The following is a 24,415-nucleotide window of genomic DNA, read 5'->3' on the forward strand; positions in this document are numbered from 1 at the left end:
TTGGTCATCTCACATAGCGTTTATGTGAGAGCAGTATTCTCACTACTAGAGGAAACCTCCGCAACAGCCTTGGGATGGTTGTTCCTATGCCTGGCGTTTCGAGAAGATTCAGCCAGGTCGGCGATAAGTTGCCATGCTTCATCCGTGATCTTGTACTTTTTCAAAGAACCATTGCTTGCATCATCTAATGTAGTCTTGTCCTGAGACTTCATGCCCTGTGTGAAGTAGCTGATCAATACCAACTTGTCAATCATGTGGTGGGGACAAGTGTCTAGGAGGTTCTTGAAGCACTCCCAATACTCGTACTGAGTCTCTGAGTCGCCTTGAATAATGCAGGAAATTTTTTTCCTTGGTCTATCAGTCACTTCAGCTGAAAAGTATTTTTTAAGAATTCTCTCCTGAGCGTATCCCAGTTAGTAATAACTACTTCAGGTTGAGTGTAGTACCACTCCCTCGCCTTTCCCTCAAGAAGGCGGATAGCAGAATAGTAGTCTCATCTGCACCATGACGCCTAATAGTAGAGCAGGCTGTCTGAAAATCTCTAAGGCGCTTAAGAGGCTCTTGAGCAGCCAAGCCATGAAACTTAGGCAATAGATTGAGTAGCCCAATTTTCAGTTCAACATCTGCACCCAGATTTGGGTGACGCGCTTGGAAAGGGGGCAGTGTAAAGTTCGGAGCTCCTGCTTCCTGGAGAGCAACCCTTCAGGGTGCTGCCATGTTATCTGTGCATAGATCAACAGAATCAGTAGAAGAGGAGCTTGTTTCTCCCTTAAATGACGCTTCAGATTCATCCTCAGATAGGACTGGTGAATTGGTAGTAACCACTTCAACAACCTCAGAGGCTAACCGACGCCGAGCTCGCCTTATACGTGAAAGAGTCCTTTGAATTTCTGGATCAAAAGCGGCTAAGCTTGGATTAGGTAGTGAACGCGTCATTCAATGAAAGAAACATACAGCTCATGGTAATAAAATAAAATAAAATATGCAAAAATTAAAAATATGTACACCAACTAATAATTTGGCACACTATTGCAGCTCACCAGCAACGGCACCAAAAATTGACGTGCGGAAAATTATCGATTAAGAATTTATAATGAACTAACGGTGCGAGTATAGCTCTTAACCAATGAAGATTCCGCGTATCAATTTAAAAGGGTTGTCACAAAATTTAGAGATACAAATACTGGGAGTAGGAATCCCAAGTCATCTCCCAACGAGTTGACAAAAGAGTGCTATTTTATTAATCAGAAGTTTTTCGAGAAATTTAAGAGTTGAAGAACAGAATTAAGGCGAAGAAAATGAAAGAGAGATTTAATTAATTATAATAAAAAGCCTTGACTGGGAGAAAATTAATCGGAAGTTCTATCCTTGTCGGATGTTCCCAAGTGTAATAGTAAGAGATTGTTGTTCTACTTAGTTATCCTTCACTGAATAAAGGAAAGTCAAGTAACTAACCAACCAACTCTATCCTGAAGTCCTAATCCTATCATAAGGAAGGATTAGAGTTAGAGACTAGAAAGTCAGCCAACAACTTCCAATTAAAATTAACACTTGAGTATTCCTAACTCAAGGTTCTCCTCTTAATCAACTCCCAAGTCAAGTTGAGAATCTACTTCATTAACATGAATACTACGTTCATAGGCATATAAGGGGAATAAAGAGAGGACATGATAAATTGAATAATAACTGAAAATTGATTAAAGGTAAAAATAGTTCTTTGCATTAATAAATCCCAAAACCATAAATATACGTATCTGAACAGGGTTAATGGGCAATTAAAAGAGAAAAGGAATAGGGAAACAAACTAAAGTAATGGGAGCTCCACGGAGGTAGTAACTCTTCTCAATATCCAAAGTAAAAGCATCAAAAGCATCAAAACTCGAAATCTATGAATGTCAGGAACCCTAGAGGAAGTAGTGATTTTCTCTCTAAGATTCAAAAACTAAATTTAAAAACTAATGAATGAGTCAATGTGTGAATGTCTGCTAAGTCTCTGCTATCCCCTGGTTCTAGTCTGTGTTTTTGGGCCTGAAAACTAGGTCGAAACTCAGCTCGAAATTGCCCAAGTATTTTTTGTATTTTCTGCACGTGGCGCATGTCACGCGTACACGTCAGTCACGTGTACGCATCAATGGTCATCTTCGCGTGTCACGCGTACACGTCAGGTACGCACATGCATCGCCGTGCAAACTCCAATTCACGCGTACGCATCAGGTATGCGCACGCGTCGCTCCTCGCAGGCTATCTCCTTCAATTCTTGTGCTCCTTCTATTTATGCAAGCTTCTTCTTCATCCTCTAAGCCATTTCTGTCCTATAAAGCCTGAAAACACTTAACGCATAGATCAAGGCATCGAATGGTATAAAAGGACACTAAAAATACACAATTTAAAGGCTTAGGAAGCAAGTTTTCATAGAACAAAATTGGGAAGAAATTGTAAAATCATGCAATTAGTATGACTAATTTTGCAAAGACTTGATAAAAATCACTCAATTGAGCACAAGATATACCATAAAATAGTGGTTTATCAATGCGTCATGGAGAAAGAGTCTCCATGCATGGTCCCTACAGTCTCTAAAATTGGCGGACCACCGATACTTTCTACTATACAACTCAAGAAAGGGTTCAAGAAGGGATAGATTACATCTTTGGCTCTATTACAAGAGGAGTCAACATCCGAAAGAAAAGATGTTCCTTCCAAAATCAAGGAAGTCTTTGAAGAAAATAAGGATGTGATGCCTCCCGAGTTTCCAAAACAGTTACCACTTAGGAGGAAGGTGGACCACAAGATTGAATTGGAGTTAGGAGCAAAGCCGCCTACCTCAACACCTTATAGGATGGCACTGCCAGAACTTGAGGAGTTGAAGAAGTAACTCAAGAATTTACTAGATGCTGGGTTCATCTGTCCATCGAAGGCACCTTATGGCGCACCAGTCTTGTTCCAAAAGAAGCATGATGGTTCGTTGAGACTATGCATCGACTATCGAGCACTTAACAAGATAACCATCAAAAACAAATACCCCATTCCTGTGATAGCCAATTTGTTTGATCAACTTGGTAGAGCCAAGTGGTTCTCAAAGCTAGATTTGAGGTTAGGATATCACCAAGTGAGAATTGCCGATGGTGATGAACCTAAGACCACGTGTATCACGAGGTATGGATCATATGAGTGGTTGGTGATGCCTTTTGGCTTGACCAATGCTCCTGCAACCTTTTATACCTTGATGAACGAGATCTTTCGAACTTACCTTGATCGGTTTGTAGTGGTCTACTTGGATGATATTGTTATCTATAGCAATACTTTGAAGGAAAATGTAGAACACTTACGAACCGTGTTCAAGATTTTGCGAGAGAATAACCTATATGTGAAGAAGGAAAAGTGTTCCTTTGCAAAGGACGAAGTCCACTTCTTGGGACACATCATTAAAGATGGAACTCTCTGTATCGATCAAGGAAAAGTGAAGGCTATCAAAGAGTGGGAATCGCCAAATAAGGTATTTGAATTGAGGTCATTCCTTGGGTTGGCTAATTACTATCGGAGGTTTATCAATGGATACTCTACCAAGACTGCACCATTAACTGATCTTCTCAAGAAGAATCACTCTTGGGAATGGTCAAAGGAGTGTCAAAAGGCCTTTGATGAGTTGAAGGCTGCTATCACAGAAGGACCAGTACTAGCACTACCGGACTACTCAAAGGTATTTGAAGTCCACACTAATGCTTCTGACTATGCTATTGCAGGGATTCTGATACAAAAAGGACATTCGATTGCCTTTGAGAGTCACAAGTTGAATGATACAGAGTGGCAATACACCGTCCAAAAGAAAGAGATAACCGCGGTAGTGCATTGTCTAAGAACTTGGCGTCACTACTTGCTTGGTTCATACTTCGAAGTATGCTACCTTTATACCTGCCCCTACTGACTGCACTGCAGAGGAAGTAGCACGACTATTCTTCAAGAATGTGGTGAAGTACTGGGGATTGCCTAAGAGCATCATTAGTGATCGAGATCCACGCTTCACAGGACGACTATGGACAGAGTTGTTCAAACTCCTTAGGTCGAAGCTTCATTTCTCAACAAGCTTCCATCCTCAAACAGATGGGCAGACTGAGAGAGTGAATGCCTTACTTGAATGTTACTTGAGGAATTTTGTAAAGGATAATCAAAAAGATTGGACAAAATTCTTAGACATTACTCAGTTCTCATACAATCTGCAAAGGAGTGAGTCTTCGAGATTGTGACTGGACAACAGCCGCTTACACCTCACTCTCTTTCTTCCTCTTACTCAGGAAAGAGCCCTGGAGCTTATCATATGATTAAGTCATGGGAAGAACAAGAAAATGTCACTCGTACTTACCTCGACAAAGCTGCCAAGAGGATGAAAAAATGGGTAGATAAGAAGATGAGGCATGCAAGCTATCAAGTAGGAGACAAGGTAATGATCAAACTTCTTCCACAATAATTCAAATCCTTTCGCAAAGTTCATAAGGGTTTAATCCATAAATACGAAGGGCCATTTGAGATTATTGGATGTGTTGGGGTGATTGCTTACAAAATAAAACTCCCTCCCTCTATGAAGATCCACCCGGTCTTCTATGTGAGTATGCTTGAACCATATAATGGAGACCAAGACGAACCGAGTAGAGGAGACTCGAGTCGTGCTCCACCCGTGGTAATTAGATCCTTTGATAAAGAAATCGAAGAGATCTTAGCTAATCACATCGTGCGACGAAGAGGGGTACCACCAAGTATCCAATACTTGATTAAGTGGAAAGGGCTCCCGATAACCGAAGCTAGTTGGGAAGCTCGTGAAGATTTGTAGCAATTCCAAGAATACCTAGAGCGCTATCATTAACAGAACGCGACGAAGACGTCTGCGCATTAGGTGGGGGAGAATGTCCCGGTAAATTTTAGAAGGTTAAATTTAACAGTATCTATATAGTTTTCTAGAGTGTTTAAAATACTCTAAATGGTTCTGGAATATTCTAGAAAGTCCTAGAAGGTCTCAGAATACCCTAGAAGGTTCTAGAAGACTCTGGAAGGTCATAGAGTATTCTAGAAGAGTGTAGATGTATATAGAAGTATAAAGAGTGGTATGGAATAATCTAGAAATATTTAGAAAGTTGTGGTAGGATAGATATTTGTAAAGAAGGTTCTAGATGATTAATCTAGACCGTTGATTAGATTTAATCCTAACCATCCATTAAGGAAGTGGATGGCTATAAATAGGAGGTGAGAGTTAGTGTGAGTCATGTGTGAATCATTTGTAACAAACACTTGAGCAATAAAGTGTTCTTTCCACCAAGCTTTCTTTCTCTTGTGTTATTAGCTTTCTTGCTAAGTATTGAGGGTTAGGCTGACTTGGTCTTAACTCAAGAGGTTGAGTAAGTCCGAGTGCTGGCACGGTAATGTTGGAGTGTCTCCAAGGCCGTGACACTATGCTTTTATAGAAATACAATGCACAATTTTCTACTTCTAAGAATACATTATGATTTCAAACAAAAAGTCTTCTCATGATGAGAAGTAAAAATTATAAAAATACATTAAGATTTCAATAAAAAAGTTTCATCATGATGAGAAGTAAGTCATCGAAATCAACTCAAGTATAAAAAACTACACAAATATTAAAACAAAATAAAAATACTATAAAAATAAGTACAAGTAGTAAAATGGGTAGTCGGCCCGCTTCGCCCTGTCCCATCCTGCTCTATCCCACCCCATTAAATAAAGTGGATTTAAAGTGTTAGTTCATTTTGTTATTATGATAAATTGATGGGATAATCTGCTTAACTTCTTATTAAAAATTAATAAAAATGACAGTTAAAATATTAAATATAAATAAAAAATAATCAAATTATGATATAATTTTTTTATTATTTTATTAAAATTCTTAACATTAATAAAATTGTTTAAAATAATATCTGTTAATAAAATCATCTTTATTTTAAGAAACAAGTCACATAATTTAAGTATATATAAGAGAATGTAAAATAAATAAATAAAATCAAATAATAAATAAAAAAATAATAAAAAATAAAAAATATATTTAAAAATTATATAATTATTAATTTATATAAATAAATTATTCTTTTATTTAAAAAAAACTTTTGCCAGTGGACTAGCCCGTCCACCCACCAAAATACCACAATATAAACCAAAATACCACAATATAAACCATTTGCTCAAATGAATATTAAATGGTGGTGTTAATATGAGTGGCCTATAATCAAGTTTTCAAAAAATCCGTACAACCAAAAGTCCTAGGGCTAATCTGCAGGCCATCTAATCCCTTTTTATATATATATATATATATATATATATATATATATATAGTGTTCTCTATCTTAACAACACATATAAAACTATTAAAAATCATTGACTTCTTCTATTCTTTTCTCTTTTTTTATGTATATAAAATAAAAAAGTTAAAAAATAAATATTAAATAATATGCATTAATTATATTAAATCTAATTTTTAACTATATACATCAAGAAATTAAAAATAATATTTACTATCTTATCACTTTTTTTCTTAGCATCATTATCTATTATCAATAATGTTTCTAATAGAAAATTAAAATAAATTTTATACAAAAATTTATCTTTTAAATTTATGAATGTATCAATTCTGTTGACACTTCTTTTTCATGAATTTTACCAATGTCACATCTAAAATCAACCAATTAAAAAATAATTAAAAAATCAATTTAAATGTTATTTAAAAAAAGTACAAATTTTTACCATCATGATTTAGAACAAATTCACATAACCAACTCCTTGTGCAAATAAACATTTGGACATACTCATAAAGAATGGAACTTCTATATTTTGTTAAAGCACATCCACCAATACTAAATACAGAGTCAGATGCTACCATAATGATAGAAATACTTAAAATATCTCTGGCCATAACTGATAGGATGAAAAATCTATCCTCATTAGTCTTCCGAAAATTCAGCACATTAAACTTCAAATTATCTTCATTGGTATGAATCAAATATTCTTTTAGATAAATCTATCATCTTTATTCGTAGAAATTTAGGTTTCACAATCAAATTCTCTAAATTCCTAAAAAATGTAGTATAAAGATTATTTAAATAATGAATAGACATAATAGGAGAAAAATAATACTAGATTGAAATTAAATACCTTTAGCACTATTTTGCTCTTCTTTGTAAGTCTTTCCTTTTCAGGTGACTTAAGAGATTAATTACTACTTTGAGAAATTGTTGAACCACTAAAAGTATTTATATACTCTCCATACAACTTTAAATTTTTTCAGTACTTCATTTGCCTTAAATTAAGAGGTTGAAGAAACTAATTTTTTTTAACAAAATTTCAAGAGCTTTAACTTTAATTAAGAATAAAAATCTGTCTCAAAAGCCAAGTAAGTGCTATAATCTTTTTAATATTGATCAAACTTCACCTTCATTTTCAAAGTCATATTTCATAATAACAAGATCATCACTAATTTGATTGTCTTCTAAGAGACATTTAATTTTTCAAACTTGCATACAATATAAATTTAATGTTGGATATAATAAACTCGAAATCAAGTTTATAGTTTTATAAAATGGCTCAAAAAATTCACTCTTTTTTTTTTGTTAAGTCCATTCTTCATTTATTGGACAATGTTTACAAGCTCCATCTACAACATTGAAGATGTCAAATGCTTTTTCAAATCTAATTGCACTTTTCAACATCATATATGCAGAGTTTCATTGAGTTAAAACATCTGATTTTAGATCAACATCTTTAATTTCTGCTTGCTGCACACAATCCTTTAAATTTTATCGTTCTTTCTTCTGAAGCGTTCACATATTTCACACTTTCACATATTTTAAATAAAGCTTTAATAGTCACCTTTAACCCTTGTACAATTAACTTTAAAATGAGAGTGGAGCAACATACATAAATATCCATTGCAAAGCAAACTATTCTATTTATGTAGGTAGATTTTCAAGATGTTTTACATGTTGTCATATGAAGAAGTATTGTCTAAAATAATAGAGAATACTTTCTAATCAATATCCTATTACTTTAAAGAGTTAAATAAGACTGCTTCCAGATCAGTCGCAATGTGGCAGGAATCATTCGACAAAAATTCAAAATCTTACTCACTAGTCGTCAATTCTCATAAAAAAAGTGAACTGCCAAACAAATATATCCTACAGTGATAGATGTTGTCCATACATTAGATGTCAAACAAATTCTATTAGATATACTAGACATCTTCTGCTTTAATTTCTCTTTTTCTATTGAGTAAATCATTTTAAAATCTGATACTAAAGTATTTCTAGAAGGCATCATAACCATTGGACTAATATAATTAATACAATCTCTAATAGATTTATACTCAACAAAACTATAAGTAAGATTATATTATTTACTATAGGTTGAGCAAATTTTTTTCGATGAACATTTTGGTCAATTTTAGTTAGAGGACCCTCTATATTATCATCAAATCTAATACTGAGGAAGTATAGATTTACAAAAAATTATATAATAATTCAAATGAGAAGTCCTGTAACTATTTTTTTATTTTCGAGTTTCTCTCAATTTTATATTCATGATTACAAAAGTTGCATGCAACGTTTTCAACACCATCTCTATTTTTTCAAATTTTTTTAAAAAATCTCTAAACATTAGTTTTTTTGCCAGAATCAACATAACCATATGCTTGAACAAGAGTCTTAGAAACAATCTCATTATCCATATTTATAAATTTTCTAATCATATTTAGACAATCAAAACACCATTTATAAATTTTCTAATCTCATGTGATAATTAAAACCAATAAAATACAGATAGAGATAACATAAAAAAAGTATGAGAACAATTATTAGATACACACAACACAGGAAAAGGACTCAAAATAGATATTATAAACAAAACACCAATTATACATCTCCAAAGAATGGACCTTTGAACCCTTCTTATCTTGAGCAGGTTGAAAAGAACCAAGAAATAATATTAAACTGCATCTATTTGAAATATGCCACTCATAGGATGGAACTTGAGTTCACAGCTCAAGCGGCACAAGAAAAATCTCATTTTAAAAAAATTTTATTTTGAAATCACATAAAAGGAGAGAAGAAACAAACAAAACAGAAACTTTAAGAGAGGGAGAGAAGAAGAAGAAACTCACCACGTCGTCAGAGAGGAGAAATAGCTACCACGTTGTCCACCAATTTTATCTTCTCCAGGTACTCGTTAGGACTGGCAACACTAACTGAATCTGCAGCTAACTACCCGCTCAGATGCAAGGCGGAGTCTTGAGCAGGGCAGGTGCAGGATCAGATTTAGGTAATACCCGTCTCTACTCGCCCTCGGCATATATATAATATATAAAATGTTAATATATAATGTATGTAATATATGTAAAATAATTAGTAAAATAATTAATAATATTGTATCATATTTAAACTTTTATCTTAATTTATGTTATGTATGTGATTATGATTATATAAATTTTAATAATTATAGAGGTGGAACAAGTTAGGGTTCAACCTTTTTCTACCCGCAAGTAGGAGTGGGACGAGTTCTATGCGGGTTATTGTAAGATAGGGTGGTGTCCGGTAGGACAAAAATCTACCCCTACCTGCCCATTGCCATCCCTAGTACTCGCATGTCACAGACTCACAACAATGGTGGCAACAATAATGAACCCTTTCGAGCAAGAGAAAATTGACTAAACAAGAGGCATTGAAGTTTGATGTAGGATTTTCTCCAGTTTGTTTTGGAAATTTTAGGACTAGCCTTATTTTAATTTTTTTGTGCTTAATTAACTTTTTTTTTGGTTGGGGTGTTTAATTAATGTTAAGAGATTGTAAAATATATTTTTGTAATTTTGGGGTCTTGAACTGAAATTAAGTTAAAGGGTTTAGAGTTAGCTGTAAAATTTTGGGTTCAATTGACATTATTAATATCAAGTGAATAAAAAGAAGAAAAGAAAAGAATAGTTCATTAATTCGTTTAAGTAAGTGTTGAGGATTCGAATTCTACCTTGTGCATGCAGTAACTCATTGGTTAGCGATAAACCCTTAAATGGAACTCAGTATTGTAATGGATTAGTTCTTGATCTGCCGAGTTAAAAAATACCGTGAGAAACAAAAAAATGAAGGAAAAAAATAGCAGAAACTGATGCAAGTTCCTTGTTTCCCTATGTTATTATTCATTTCCAATATAAATTTGTTATATACATAACATATCCCCTATGTATTTGTATTTTTTCCCCTTGAGGAAGGGAAAAGAAGTGGGTGTGAATGTGTGATGCTACTCCTCTGCCGATCGCACACCTCCAACTAAGACAACAGCCAGCCGCAACTCCTTCCACTATTCTCCTCAACAGATGCCAATGAATCACTTGCTGCTAGGACTTACAGGGCTCTGAATTCCAATATTTGAACCACAATCGCAACTACAACCCTACTTCTGTTCTTTTCACTCATGAGTTCTTCGTTTTTTCATACATTTTTACACAAAATTGCATAATAGAATTTTCAATTCTTAATAATCTAATTTAATGCATCAAATGGTTTATTGTACTTTTTTAGTTCAGTTACCGTGTCATTGATAGAGTCAATCTATCTCCCTCTAGTGTCAAAGGGTGTCATATATTGTTCCTCTTCTATTGGTTCGAACAATGTGGCCACCTAATTAGCTACAAAATTGTAAAGACCACCACAGATAACTTGCTCAAATAAATATCAAGTATATAAAAAGAAGAGAGAGGGGGGAATAGCCGAAACTAGAGAAAAAAATGGGGGGGGGGGGGGGGGGGGATAGCCCAAACTACAACTTTCCTTTTTCTTATGTTATTATTTCCAACATGAATTTCTTATATACATAACATATGTATTTGTATTTTTTTTCCCTGCAGAGAGGGAAAAAGAAGCGAGTGTGATGCTGATCCGCACCATGTTGGGTCCTTGGATGCAAACATGCACAATTTGCAGCCAAAAAATTAATACCTTCACATGATTTCTTATTTTGACATATCACGAACTTTAACAATTCAATTTCAGCATTTTTTTTTTTCAAACAAAATATTATCTTTATGTTTCAAAATAAATGTCATTTTGACTGATTTGATATATCTTCAAAAAGAATAGAAGATCTAGTATATTAATATATTCACTTGGTCAAAATGACATTTATCTTTGAAACAAGCGAAATTTGAAAAATTAAAGGTGATGCATTAATTGGCACATGTCCCTCTATACTTATACCTCGTAGCCCAAAACAGGTAATGAAGGAAGTTCAACCCACTAAGCACACACATTAGCCAATAGAACCTCTCAAGATGATAGTGATTAAGATTAGCACCAGATAACCATGGCTTATGGTTAGAGCTACCCGTTGCACTATTCACTATTGACACAATCACTGAACTCAGATAATACCCCATTGCCAAAGAAGCCCAAGAAAGTGAAGTAGCCAATGATCTCATCCTAATAGGTGCCTCAGAGAAGAAGAATTCCAACAACCCAGCCAGTGTGAAAAGATCAGCAGAACCAAGAAACAAGTACTGAAATGCAATCCAAAGGAATGTTATAGGTAATGGCTTTGTTGTTGCTCCATTGTTTTCATCAGTTAGGCCTGAATTAGTGGCTACCCTTTTTCTCTTTACTTCAACAACTGCAGCCACAGCCATTGCAACAATTGATAGAAACAACCCAATTCCTATTCTCTGGAGATGAGTGATACCCATTTCAGATTTTGTGGCTTTTCTTGCATATGGGATTATAATGTGGTCATAGATTGGTGCTATGAACATTATGAAGAGAACGGGAAAAACTGGTAGTGATGCTGGTGGAACCTTTAAGGAACCAAGCTTTGTGTTCATTGTTGCAGCTTGTTCTACTGAGAATGTTGATAATTGAGCTAAGCAACAGTTCAGCATTATTGTGCATGCAAATATTGGAAGCACTTTTAGTACTATTTTGACATCTTCAACTTGTTGCACTGTGCATTGTAGTGATGATGATGAGTTTGAAACTGCTTTGTTGAGGAATCTTACGGAAGCTGTCAGAGTCTCATTATCATGTTGAGTTACTGATTTTGATGTTTCTGGTTCCTCTGATTCTTTTCTGTTACTTGATGAGTGTGGATTTGAAGGGCTTGGAGCCATGTTCACAACAGCACTACTTGAGTTCTTGTAGATGCAGTTGTTAAGTGTTGCAGAAACAAGAACCTGCTCAATTTTTAGAAAATGTTAATCATAGGAGAAAAATGGTATTATTACTATTAGGTGTTAATTATTAATGTATAATAAGATTGAGTAAACCTACTACAATCTTGTTCTTGATCTTAATCACAAAGAATTCAGTTATTTGTTGGAATTGAAAATGACAAATTTATCCTTGAGAAAGGGTTCATAGATTAGTAATTTTGTTAAATTTAAAGAAAAATCAATAAAAATACCTATATTTGTCGATACGAATAACTCTAAGTTTAGGATAAAGAGATTTTTATATGCACAGAATAAACAAAGTACTTAATCTTATTTTGAAATTAAAAAAAATAAAATAATATAATTCTATATGATAAATATCCAACAATTTAACGAAGAAAAATTTCATATCTCCACATTTTTAATTTTCACTGCAGAATGGATTTATCGACAGGGTGCAAGGAAAGCTACAACAATTTCGTGTCCCATTTTCTCTGACTAAAGCTAGAATGCTGGAAAATATATTCCTATCTTCTAACTGTATGAATAATTTGTGTTTTTTTTTTTCTCTTTTTGAATGTGGAATGATGATCTACTACAACAAAATGATATTGAAAAATGAATTTATCCAATAAAATAATAAATTTAACGTTGCAAATCTTTTTTTAGATGAAGATCAGAGGTTACTCAATAAGCATGTACTTAAAAAAAACCAACTACCAATTTGATACTCGAAAGATTTAAGCATTGATAAAAAGATGACGATAAATCAGTTCTTGAATGATTTGAAAATGCGATAAAAATAATTAATAAATATTATATTTTTTATAAATAATAAAACGAATTTTGTATTTAACATATGTCTTATTCATTTAATCTGAATTTTCGTGCCAACGTTTAAATAAATAATTAAATATTTAGAAGTTGCACAAAAATAATTTAACACAAAATTTAATCTCTAGATTTTTCTTTTTATTTTTCAAAAAAATTTAGTCATTCACAATAAAAGAACAATTCACTTGACATAAAATTATAAAATTTTGATGATGAAAATATCTTATTTTTCTAATAATACTTATAAAAAATTACATTAAAATATGATCTCTAAAGTCTTGTTTTAGAATATATATTTAATATCTAGTTCTTTTATTGCATTTTAAAGTTTCTAGGGACTTATTTATCGTTAACATCTTTTAGAGTTATTTTTGTCAGCGATATAACTTTTCGAATACAATTTTAATAGTTTAATTTACTCTAAAAAAACAAAAAAAGCTAATCAGATAGTTATGTAGTTGGGTAATCCACATAAAATATAGCCAAATTATTTTGATGCTCACAAAATTGCTCTCGAATTTTGTTATCGACAAAATTATTTTTAAATTTTTTAAAAATGTGACAAAAATGTCCAACATTAAATATTCATGTATTCTCAAAAAATACTTTAGAAATTGAATTTTAATGTGAATTTTTGTAAGTATAATTAAAAAAATAAGATATCTTGTCATTTTTCGTTAAATATATATTTTTGTGATTTTTTTATCGACAACCAATAATATTTATAAAACATAAAAAAAAATTATAAATAAAATTTTTATCTATTTTTTGTTATGTTTTTTATATAGTTATTTAAATATTTTTATAAAACTTTGAATCAAATGCATAAGTAGTTTGTCGAATACAAATTCGTTTGTCTCTCAAAAAGAATAATTCTTTGTGAGTACTTTTGTCGTGTTTTTAGATAATTTGAAAACATTTTTTTCGATAAATAAAATTTGAAAACATTTTTTTTAATGCCAAAATAATTTGAGTGTATTTTGGTAATACAAGTGAGAAAAATTACCTTTAAAATAGTTGTGAGTGGACTTCCAGTAGGGATCTTGTTCCTATAAGTAGAAGATCCAGCGAAGAAGAGAGGAATAGACACAAATATGGAGATAGTAGATATTGCAAAACCCCACTCCCAGCCTTTATTATCCTCAACCCACACCACAAATGTAACTGCTATTAGTGCACCACATGAGAGGCAAAACACAAAGTAGTTGAAGAATGTTGATCTCTGCTTCCTCCCGGATGGTGTGGCCTCATCAAATTGCTCACCACCATGCGATGGCAATGACCCTTTTATCCCTCCAACTCCAAGAGCAACCAAATACAGTCCACCAAATAGCATTGCTGCTTTTCCACCGTTGACTTCTACGCACGCTGCCGTTGAATCACATTCGTGTGGGGGCTTTAGCGAAGGTACCTTTGCTTGTATTGTTAGTACTATTAGACCCTGCACAATGTTACATTCCATAAATGTATATTATATGTCACTTCCTGATTTTGTAACTCACTTTTGGTGTACATGCTTGAACAAATATTACTCTTAAGGTGAAAATTCAAGTGCAGTCAATTTCATGAATAAATATTTCACGTGAAGTTGATAACTAAAAACCGTTAGATGAAAATTTAATCAAATCAGTCAAATTATTTAACGTTTCTCAACTATTAACTTGACGTGAAATTAATTGTATCTGAACTTTTACTTTATTTCGTTGGTTAAGAAAGGAAAGAATTTCATGATAACCTAGTGCATATTCTTTTTGGTCGGACTATATATCTAGTCCAACAATTATTCTGACTAGGGCTTGTAATAGAAGGTTTACCCATTAAGGCCCAAACTGTGGCCATCTATGGGGCCCAATATGATGTAAGACCAACAACTAAGCAGCAAGAAATATCATAGTGGTGGGAACACCAATTTTTACTCACATAGACAGAGCATTAAATACACATGTGTGACACCTACCCAGTACCCATCCTTTTCTTTCTCCTCAGCTCCTTTGTTTTCCCTCTATTTTTGGTCAGAAAACGAAATCCTAACCAATGAAACCTCACAAATTTCGCCAGGGGGGGATAATGATTTTTCATTTTTGGACTACACAAAAACAACAAGACACTATCACGCAAAAATGACACAAACGCTATTACTGTGAAGAATCCTAGGATGACTTTAGTCATTTAGAGTATATTTAATACATAATTTATAGGTAATCAACAATTAATTCTTTTTTAGTTTACTTATATAATAAACTAAAAATAAAATAATTAAAATTACTCTTAATTTACTTACCAAAACTATTTGTCAATCCATATGCCTAAAAAAATCGAACTTGATAAAGTAATAAAGTAAAGAGTTAATCACTATTAATTTTATAATTTTTATAAAATATGCGACTCATTACTTTAATTTAAAAATAATTAATTTTTTATTTTATTATTTTATTAATTTTTTATTTTAAAGGATTTTGTTCCAAAGAAGCATGCCCTACCAATTCCTCAAATATTGACCATAGTTAATGAATGGTTCAGTTTTCCCTACAGAGAAAAGTGCAAATTCAAACAGGCAAGTGGGTCTTGGCCACGTGTCTATCACTTGATCCCCACCCCAAAACCCTGGACCGTAGCGTAGAAAAGGACTTGAATTGTGTTATTTCCACTTCTTTTCTTTTAAGTTTTAACAGCTTGTTATCGAAATGTCAATTGGGAGTGTTGGCATTTTAAGCATGGTATATGTGCCTATTGCTACTTCCAATGGTGGTGGCGGTGAATGAATGATTATATATTTATAATGCATTATCAAAACGACATCCACACACGTGGTTTCATGAACCCCTTCACTTCCCTTGTTGCCATAAAAAATCACTTAAATTTTATGCGAAAACTTGCCATTTATGTTATTTATTAAGACTTCTAGAGTTATCACAGATTAAAAGAATTAAAACCTTCTGGAGTATAATGAAACTAGTAGAAGCTCTTTTTAATAACCACAATATCTTAGGGACCACCCACTAGAGGTATGACACACATTTGGAATTTGGGAAGTTTAAAAAATGTCATAATTTGTATAAATCAAAATCCTCAAACAAATGTTATTTTGTCCTATATGTTCATGTATTGTTATAATATAGTGATCGGTTGAGAGGGTTGACTTGCCAACTGTACTTTTGCTTTCTATCTCTTTTGAAAAAGTCCCTATAATTATTTTAAGAGACATGCTATGGTGTCTATATATATTTGCCTAACTTATTAAAATGAGATAAAATTTAATATTTAAATTAAAAAATATAAAATTAAATTATTTTTTAATATTTAAAACTTATCATAAAAAGTAACTTCAGTAATTTCGACACCAAAATTACAGGCACAAAAAAATTGGCCTTATTTTAATAGTAATTTCATGGAAAGCAACCAACTTTTAAGACTGTGATATAATAAAGATTAATAATATAAAAAGAAAATCATAGATGTCTTTTATATTTATTTTATTTTTATTTTTCTTCTACTAATAAAAAAGATTAATTATTTTAACATTTCCCATAATAAAAAGCTCTTTATGTGGAAGTTAAGTGTCTAATTAAAAAATTAAGGAGGGAAAAGGTGTACATAAGAGACAAACTAACTAAAAGGGCGAATTATTGAGGAGCCAAAACAATGAAGAAAGTTTTGATGCATCAAATAAATAGTAATGACTTGTGTATAAATATAGTTAGAGTTGTTTTTACATATTCAACGATTCATCACATGTGTTGTATTGTAGTTTGACTAAAAAAATGATTTATCTTTAAGGAGCGGTACTGTTGCAATATAAAAGTAAAAATCAATTTAGTCTAATTTTCAATTGAACGGTTTTTTTTAAATAAACTTTTTTTTTGTTTTTATTAAACCACAACATGAGGTCCTAGGCATTGAGCAAATTATTAAATAACGTTGCATGTATAAATAAAAATGTGGGTCCTCCTTAATTTGATCAATTAATTGATTCTTGATTCTCTATTATGTTTAATAATTTCTCTCTCTCACTTCTTATGTTTCATGTATGTAACATGCACAAAGAAAACCCTATATATTGCATGAAAATAAAAATAAATAAATAAAATCTCACTCCACGATATATATATATATATATATATATATATATATATATATATATATATATATATATATATTATTTTATGTCATCCACCACTCCATTAAGCAAAAGGATTAAGTCGTCGGAAATTAAGAGCCATATTATGTGCCCTTCCCATTTAAATGATGTTGCTAGATGCTGACCACACAAGATAATATCAACATATATAGTTTATAGTTTATATATATGCAATTAATTATTAATTATGTGAATCATGAATCACTTTACTATCTCTATGAAAAAACCCCTCCTTTTTCTTCCCTGCCCCAGTGACCACCACTAATATTTAAGATTGTCTAGTTCAAGTTTAATTAATAAAATATACTAATAATCAATGTATATTATAATCTTATAATATTCTATGATTATCCTTTTATGGTTTGATTAATTAATTGACTTGGCTGTTGGAGTATGTTAGTGGCCATTCTTTCATGAAATTCATGAGGATTTGTAATGAGGCCAACTGGCCAAGTGGAAGAGGGAATGCTATGCAAAGGAGATGGAATCATATATGTGTATTGAAGGGAAGACAGAAATCGATATATATATCAGAGAAGTTGAAGATTCACATACAATTGTTATTACGTGAAGTTAATAATTAAAAAATTATTAAATAATTTAATATATTTAATTAAATTATTATTAAATAATTTTTAATTATTAATTTCATATAAAAACAACAACTACATATAAATTTTTACTATTAGATATTAAGAACTTTCTTAATATCATCATATTTCACCATTTCTTTCTTTTAATTTGATTTGGTTGCATCATTTTATTCAACCTCACTCCTACTCTCCAAGTTGTTAAACTTTTTGCAACTTACTTTGATTCTGATTACTATTATTATTATTATTATTATTATTATTATTATTATTATTATTATTATTATTATTAACATATCATGCTCTTTGCAAGACACGTGTTCTTGAAGATACCCAATAATATTCAAGTCCTTCTTATATGCCCTCATACTTTGATATATTCAAGCAAAATTTTGTGAGAATTTTTTTGATATATTATTTTTTCTTTTTAAAATTTCCAAAACAAAATTATATTAATTTAATTTTAAAAAACATATGCAAAATGCTTTATTTATTACTGAATTGAGAGATAACTTTTTACTCTTGAATTATATAGAAAGGAGCATTTTTTTACTATGGAAACTGCTGCAAAGTTGCATATAGTAGTAGTATGGGGTAAGTTGGAAAGAGAGAAAAAGAAGGGGAAGAATGACAAGTGCAAAAAGTATAAGTGTGAAGTGAGAGAAAGTCACATAATTAAAGGGAGAGATAAGATATGATGATGATGATATCACATGGATAGAAAGGAACGCATAGACATATGTAGTATGTGACTCAAAGTAATAATAAATAGTTAATTACCAGGAACTCAATAAGTGCGCTTATGATGTAGATATGATAAGTTGTGAAGAAAGCGTCGCTTAAGAAACCGCCGAGAAGTGCGAGGAGGAAGGCAGTTCCCATGAAATTAGTTACATTGTTAGCGGATCTAGATGGAGACATATGCATGTACTCTCTCAGGTACAACACCAGGTTGCTTGCATTCGCCAGATACGCTAGGTTCTCCAATATCTCCACCACTACATACGCACATTTAATCAAAAAAAAAATAACTTCATCCATACTTCTTGGATTCAGTGCTTGCTACATCATACATACATCATCTTGTACGTATTACTATATAGTACATAGTACGCAGAGATATAAGCAATTTTGTATTATTAGGCTGATGATAGCTGAAAAAATAAATAAATAAATAAATTAAATAAACTAAATTAGTCCCATGTCCCATGTGATTCAACTTCGTTAATGTGAGGAAGATAATTAAAAAGGAACTGAAATTCTTTGGTTGTGTTTGAGTGTTGTTTTAATTGGAGGAAAAGAATTACATACCGAGAACGAAGGAAGCAGCAAGCATGCCACCGTGGCGGGTTCTGAGAGCGGGACGGTTTCTCCAATCAACATAGCCTTCCCATGTATTGGATTGCTGTGCTTCTATTTCCTGCAACCACAATAACAATTTCTACTTGTCAAGATTCATGACAAAACTAGTGTTTCTATTGACATAATGTATTTGTGATGAGTTAGTTACCATGGGTGGCTAGAAAGAGATAGAGAGGAAGAGAATATGGTTGGGATCTCGGGAGAAGTTAAGTTTGGAGGGTTGGTGGTTTCTTTGTGGTTGGGAGAGAAGGGATATATATATAAGGTGGGAGGAGAAAGAAGGAACCAAGATATGAAGAAAGAAAGAAAGGGTAAGGAAGAAGCTAAGATGGGAACTATACGGTGGTCTCTCTCTCTACACGCACTAAGTATTAAGTAACACTGCTAACAATCAACAATTTGACTTTCTAAATCTTCATCCGTTTCACATTACCTAGCTAAGAGTATTTCCATTATTTTAATTTGTTAGCTCTGCCCCTGTGCCTCCGTCATTAAGTGTTTATATTATATTCCACAACACTAGATATTTTTCTCTATTATGGTTGGGAGTATATATATATATGGTCATCTGGGAGGTTCGAATAATGCCTTAAATTAGGCATTAAATAATTTGATTTATTCTTGTATTGCTTCATTTTTCAGGGACCCAAACCCAATTGATGATGATATAATTAAATCTGAAAAACAAAAATAAACATGATATGGATAACTAATTAGTTGATTAAAAAAATCACTCTGAAGAGATTAGTAAATTGATAAAATAAAAGATTAATTATTATTAAATTTAGAATTTTTATATATGTAAATTTTATTAATTTAGTTTAAAAATAATTAATTTTTTATTTTATTATTTTACTAATTTTTTTACTTTAGAAAAATTGCTCCAATTGACTCAACACTAGTTAAGTAATAAGTTTGAAAGTTAAATTAATAAAGTATTATCAAATTTAAAATATAGAAATAAAACTCCATGAATAATATACAAATGAATATAATATTATTATATTAAAATGAATTTTAGTATTATTTTTTATTTTATCAGAGAATCGTAAGTTTTGACGACAATTGAATAAAATCAGAGTAGGGATATAGTACCAAAAAAAGAGTAGAGATATCTGTAAAAAATAATTCATCACTCAAATCAATTTGTATAGAGTATTATCATGCATGTCAAATAATGGGCATCATATGCTTATTTTATTATGCTTCTTTTTTGGTTTCCTATATTACTCCAAATTTAGTAGGTTTTGGATTAATTCATCATAAATCTAAATTTTATTTAAAAGCTTGTGCTAGCCAATAAATTATTGTAATTGTTGATATTTTTTTAGTAAACAAATAAATTGAGACCAACTAAATTGATTCTTATTTTATTATTAATGGTCGTTGGTTTAAATTTAAAAGAAAACATATATGAATGATAAGAAAATATAGATGGCTAGTTCCTGTATCTGGTAGCCATGATGATTGTTAGGATGGAAGGTGTAGCAAGGTATGCCCGTACCTAGTGATAAGATGGAGGAAGACCAGGAAGAGGATGATTGAGAAGTAGCAGATTGAGAAGAAGATTGTCGATAGCTTTGATCGAATCTATGAAAACAAATTATGGCAATATACTCAACACGTCTACAAATTTGACATTAAGGGCAAAAATTTTTATTTATAGTTCTTCTTCCACTAAATACGATCACTACAAAAAAAAAAAAAAAAAAAAAACAAAGAATAATATTGGATTTACTATTGGATTTAGGGTCGCACATTAGTGTCGATTTTACTGATAGTTTTGATGTGAAATTCGTTTGGTCAAATTATTACTAGCAAATTTCTGTTTCCAAAGATAAAATTGCCGGTAATACTTGGAGGAAAAAAAAAGGGAAATAGGCTCGAAATTTAGCTGGAAATTTACTGTTGAAACAATCCGCCAGTAAATCTATTTTAGTGAAACGCTGCGTTTTGGTGACTAGCAATGAGTTACTGTCAGATTTATCCGCTGGTAAATTCGACAGTAATGAGCCCTAAAATTCAAAGCGTGAACCCTTTCTCCCTTAAATTCAAAATTCTCTCTCTCTCTCTCTCTCTCTCTCTTTCTCTCTCTCTCTCTCTAACCTATCTTCTCCCTTTCTCTTTTTAGCCGCCTCCTCTTGCCGCCACTCCGTTAACACCACCGCCACCTGCCCCTCCTGTCGCCGCCTCCCTCCTCTCCTTGTATTGACCCTTCTCCGCAACGTCTCCATTGCAGCCGCCCTTCTTCTCACCACCGATGTCTCACCGTTCTTCACGTCACCAGCTTCTTTCCCTGGTCTAGCACGCTTCGTCATCTGTCGCTAGGTCCAGCTTTGTCGTTGTCTGCCAGGTCTAAGTTAATTAATTTTTCTTGCTTATTTTTTGTTGTTTTTAACCTATTTTCATATAAAGAATGTGATTTGATTAATTTAGTTTATAATGTATTTAGAATGATTAGCTAAAACTAATTAGTTAATTTTGTATGTGTTTGTGAGTTCTGATCTCTTATGATGCTATGTATGTAATGTAATTGACTAATTACATAGTTATCAATTTATGATAAGATTTGAATTTTCCAGTTTGTTAAATGAGAGACATAAATTTATTGAATGGAAAGCTTGTTAATTATTGATTTAGTTTTGCTGTTGACTGTTGATTTTGTGTGCGTTTGCTAATTTTGAATTTCTTAAATAAAAAATTTGTTAATTTTTGTGTGCTTTCTATTTAGTTCTGCTTTATGTAATTTCATATATTGAATCTTCCAATGGTTCTAGTTCTATGAATGACTAAATAATATTATGAAAATTTATCTACATGAGACAAATTTAAATGACAAAAGTAAAATATAAATTAATAATTATTATTTTTTAGTTATTTTTTAGTTAACTTGAGAAAGATTTGAATGATAACAGAAAAAATATTATTTTATATTAAAAAAATTAGTATAAGACCCAAAATATAAACATGTGAATTTAATTTGGTTATAATACTAGTATATTCATTATTTGCTTTGTGCGTGTGATAAACCACTATTTTATGGTTTACAATGTGTTTAATTGTGTGGTTTTATCATGGTCTTTACCCACTTATTCATATAATTAGCATGCATTTATATTTCCTTCCTAAAATTATTACATGATTGAAAACATGCTTCTTTTGTCTTAATTTAACTAATCTTAATCCTCTCTTATTACCATTCAATGCCTTGATCTGTGTGTTCAGTGTTTCAGTCTTTATAAGGCACGAATGAGTGAGAGATTGGGAAGGAAGCTTGCAAAAATGGAAGGAACACAAGAAATTGAGGAGATGACCAGCGAGAAGTGACGCGTACGCGTCAGCGACGCGACCGCGCGGAAGAAAGGAATTCGCAGTGACGCGTGGCTGGGAAAAACGCGAATGACGCGTCCGCATAGATGACGCGATCGCGTGACGTGCACGATCTGCAGAATTACAAAAGTCGCTGGCAGAGATTCTGGGCCGCATTTCAACCCAGTTTTTGGCCCAGAAACGCAGATTAAAGTCAGGGAACTTGCAGAGACCCAGGAGGCTCTGATAATTCATAATTTTAGTTTTAGATGTTGTTTTTAGAGAGAGAAGTTCTCTCCTCTCTCTTAGGAATAGGATTAGGATTAGGATTTCAACTTCTTCATTACAGGTTCAATATTCCTTTTACTATTTAATTTCTCTTCTATTTTTATTTACTCTGAAGCTTTTATTGTGTTTGATTGATGTTGCCCAATTGGCTGTTGATACTGTCCATGTTAGAATTGACATTTTTATTTAATATAATTTGAGGTATTTCAGATTTATATGTTATGGATGCTTTGGCTTTATCCAATTTAATTTCATTCAAGTAGATTTTACTTTTCCCCTTTTTGGTCTTGGTTAAGAAATCAGTAACTCAGGCGTTATCTTAGCTCAACATAATTGATGACTGTTATCTTTGCTAATTGAACTGAACTTCAATAATCCCAACCTTTTTTTAGGAAATAAATAGGATTCGAAGGTCAACTAATTAGTCCCTTGACTTTCCTTTGCTTTAGCAAAGGTTAATTAAGTGGAATTAAGATTCAACTTTCATTATTAGTGATAAGAATAACTAAGTCTAGACTTCCAATTTCTTATACCTTGCCAAGAGTTTATTTTACAGTTATTTATTTATTTTTTATTGCTTTGAAAATATACCTGTGCCCATTGTCCAAATTCCAAAAACCCCAATTTCACCTTTTTCATAGCCAATAATAAGAACATACCTCCCTGCAATTCCTTGAGAAGACGACCCGAGGTTTAAATACTTCGGTTATCAATTTATTTAGGGGTTTGTTACTTGTGACAACCAAACGTTTGTATGAAAGGACTTTTGTTGGTTTAGAAGCTATACTTGCAAGGGGAATTTATTCTGAATTCTAGACCACACAAAAGTTCTCTCATCAAAATGGCGCCGTTGCCGGGGAATTACAAACGTGTGCCTTATTATTGGTTATTGTAAATATTTTTCAAAAAAATATAATAAATTTTCTTTTGCTTGTTTGTTTGTTTTCTCTCTTCCCTCTTATTTCTGATAACTATTATGAATTCTCACCCCTCTCGCTTTGAGTTTGGTTCTAATTTTGTTGCAAGGAATGGAAGCTATAACAGGACTATGCATCAAGGTCTAAGCAATCAAAGATGGATGGAGCCACAAGGATCCAATCAACCCTTTAGGCAACAACACCATCCTAGATACCATGGACAAAGACTATTTTACAATGCATGTCCAACTGATAGATTCGGTGGACCGCCTTCTAGCTACCAACAAGCCCCACCCTATGCTCAAAGACCATCCTTCCAACACAGCCCCAATCCACCATACTCACAAGCTTCTTTTCACCATTCACTACCACATGATCCTTATCCACACCAACGCCAATTCATTCACTCCCAAGAACCACCACTCTCCTACAAACCATGTTCATATCCATCAAGCCAAGAATCACAGGTTCACTTCGAAGAATCAGTAAACCAATTCAATACAACCCTTCAGCAACTGGAGCAAGCAATAAATCAACTATCTTCCAGACATTCAGCCACTCAACAGACTCCCATGGCTTCATGTGGAGAATCTAATGAAGAATGTATTGTGAAGAAGACACAAGGAACTCCAGTGGACAGCATAGAGCACAACTTCGTACTAGAACAAGTAGAGGACGCTGTCATTATAGAAGAAGAGTTGGTTGAAGATTTAGGAGATGCTGAACCTCCATGGGAACACAGAGTCATGGAAGACCCCGTCAAGGATGTTACAACTGATGCTAAAGAGGATGTTGCACAACC

General features: G+C 32.5%; 1 protein-coding gene across 3 annotated transcripts; it reads right to left on the minus strand.

Annotated features, from left to right (window-relative positions):
* Positions 1–10,792: 10,792 nt before the first annotated feature.
* On the minus strand, positions 10,793–19,626 carry LOC112800941 (protein NRT1/ PTR FAMILY 4.6). 3 transcript variants are annotated; one of them, XM_025843406.3, is made up of 5 exons: positions 19,248–19,626; positions 19,049–19,157; positions 18,518–18,735; positions 14,016–14,450; positions 10,793–12,196 (listed from the first exon to the last, which is right to left on the minus strand). In XM_025843406.3, the coding sequence occupies exons 1-5, from the start codon at positions 19,248–19,250 to the stop codon at positions 11,201–11,203; spliced, it is 1,761 nt and encodes a 586-aa protein (XP_025699191.1). In that variant the 5' UTR covers positions 19,251–19,626; the 3' UTR covers positions 10,793–11,200. The 3 variants fall into 3 exon arrangements, with proteins under 3 accessions (XP_025699191.1, XP_072092962.1, XP_025699192.1); XM_072236861.1 differs by having other exon boundaries at positions 18,518–18,891; positions 19,248–19,607; XM_025843407.3 differs by lacking the exon at positions 18,518–18,735 and having other exon boundaries at positions 19,248–19,577.
* Positions 19,627–24,415: the final 4,789 nt, after the last annotated feature.

This window comes from Arachis hypogaea, chromosome 5 (genome assembly GCF_003086295.3).
Source record: "Arachis hypogaea cultivar Tifrunner chromosome 5, arahy.Tifrunner.gnm2.J5K5, whole genome shotgun sequence".
In the NCBI taxonomy this organism is placed as follows: Eukaryota; Viridiplantae; Streptophyta; class Magnoliopsida; order Fabales; family Fabaceae; genus Arachis; species Arachis hypogaea.

Bases quoted from the DNA above. Each gene is read 5' to 3' on its own strand.
- LOC112800941 (XM_025843406.3), bottom strand. The intron at 18,736-19,048 runs GTATGTAATTCT...GTGCGTATGTAG, and splicing joins TGCTGCTTCCTTCGTTCTCG to TGGTGGAGATATTGGAGAAC. The intron at 14,451-18,517 runs GTAATTAACTAT...AACATTGTGCAG, and splicing joins GCGCACTTATTGAGTTCCTG to GGTCTAATAGTACTAACAAT.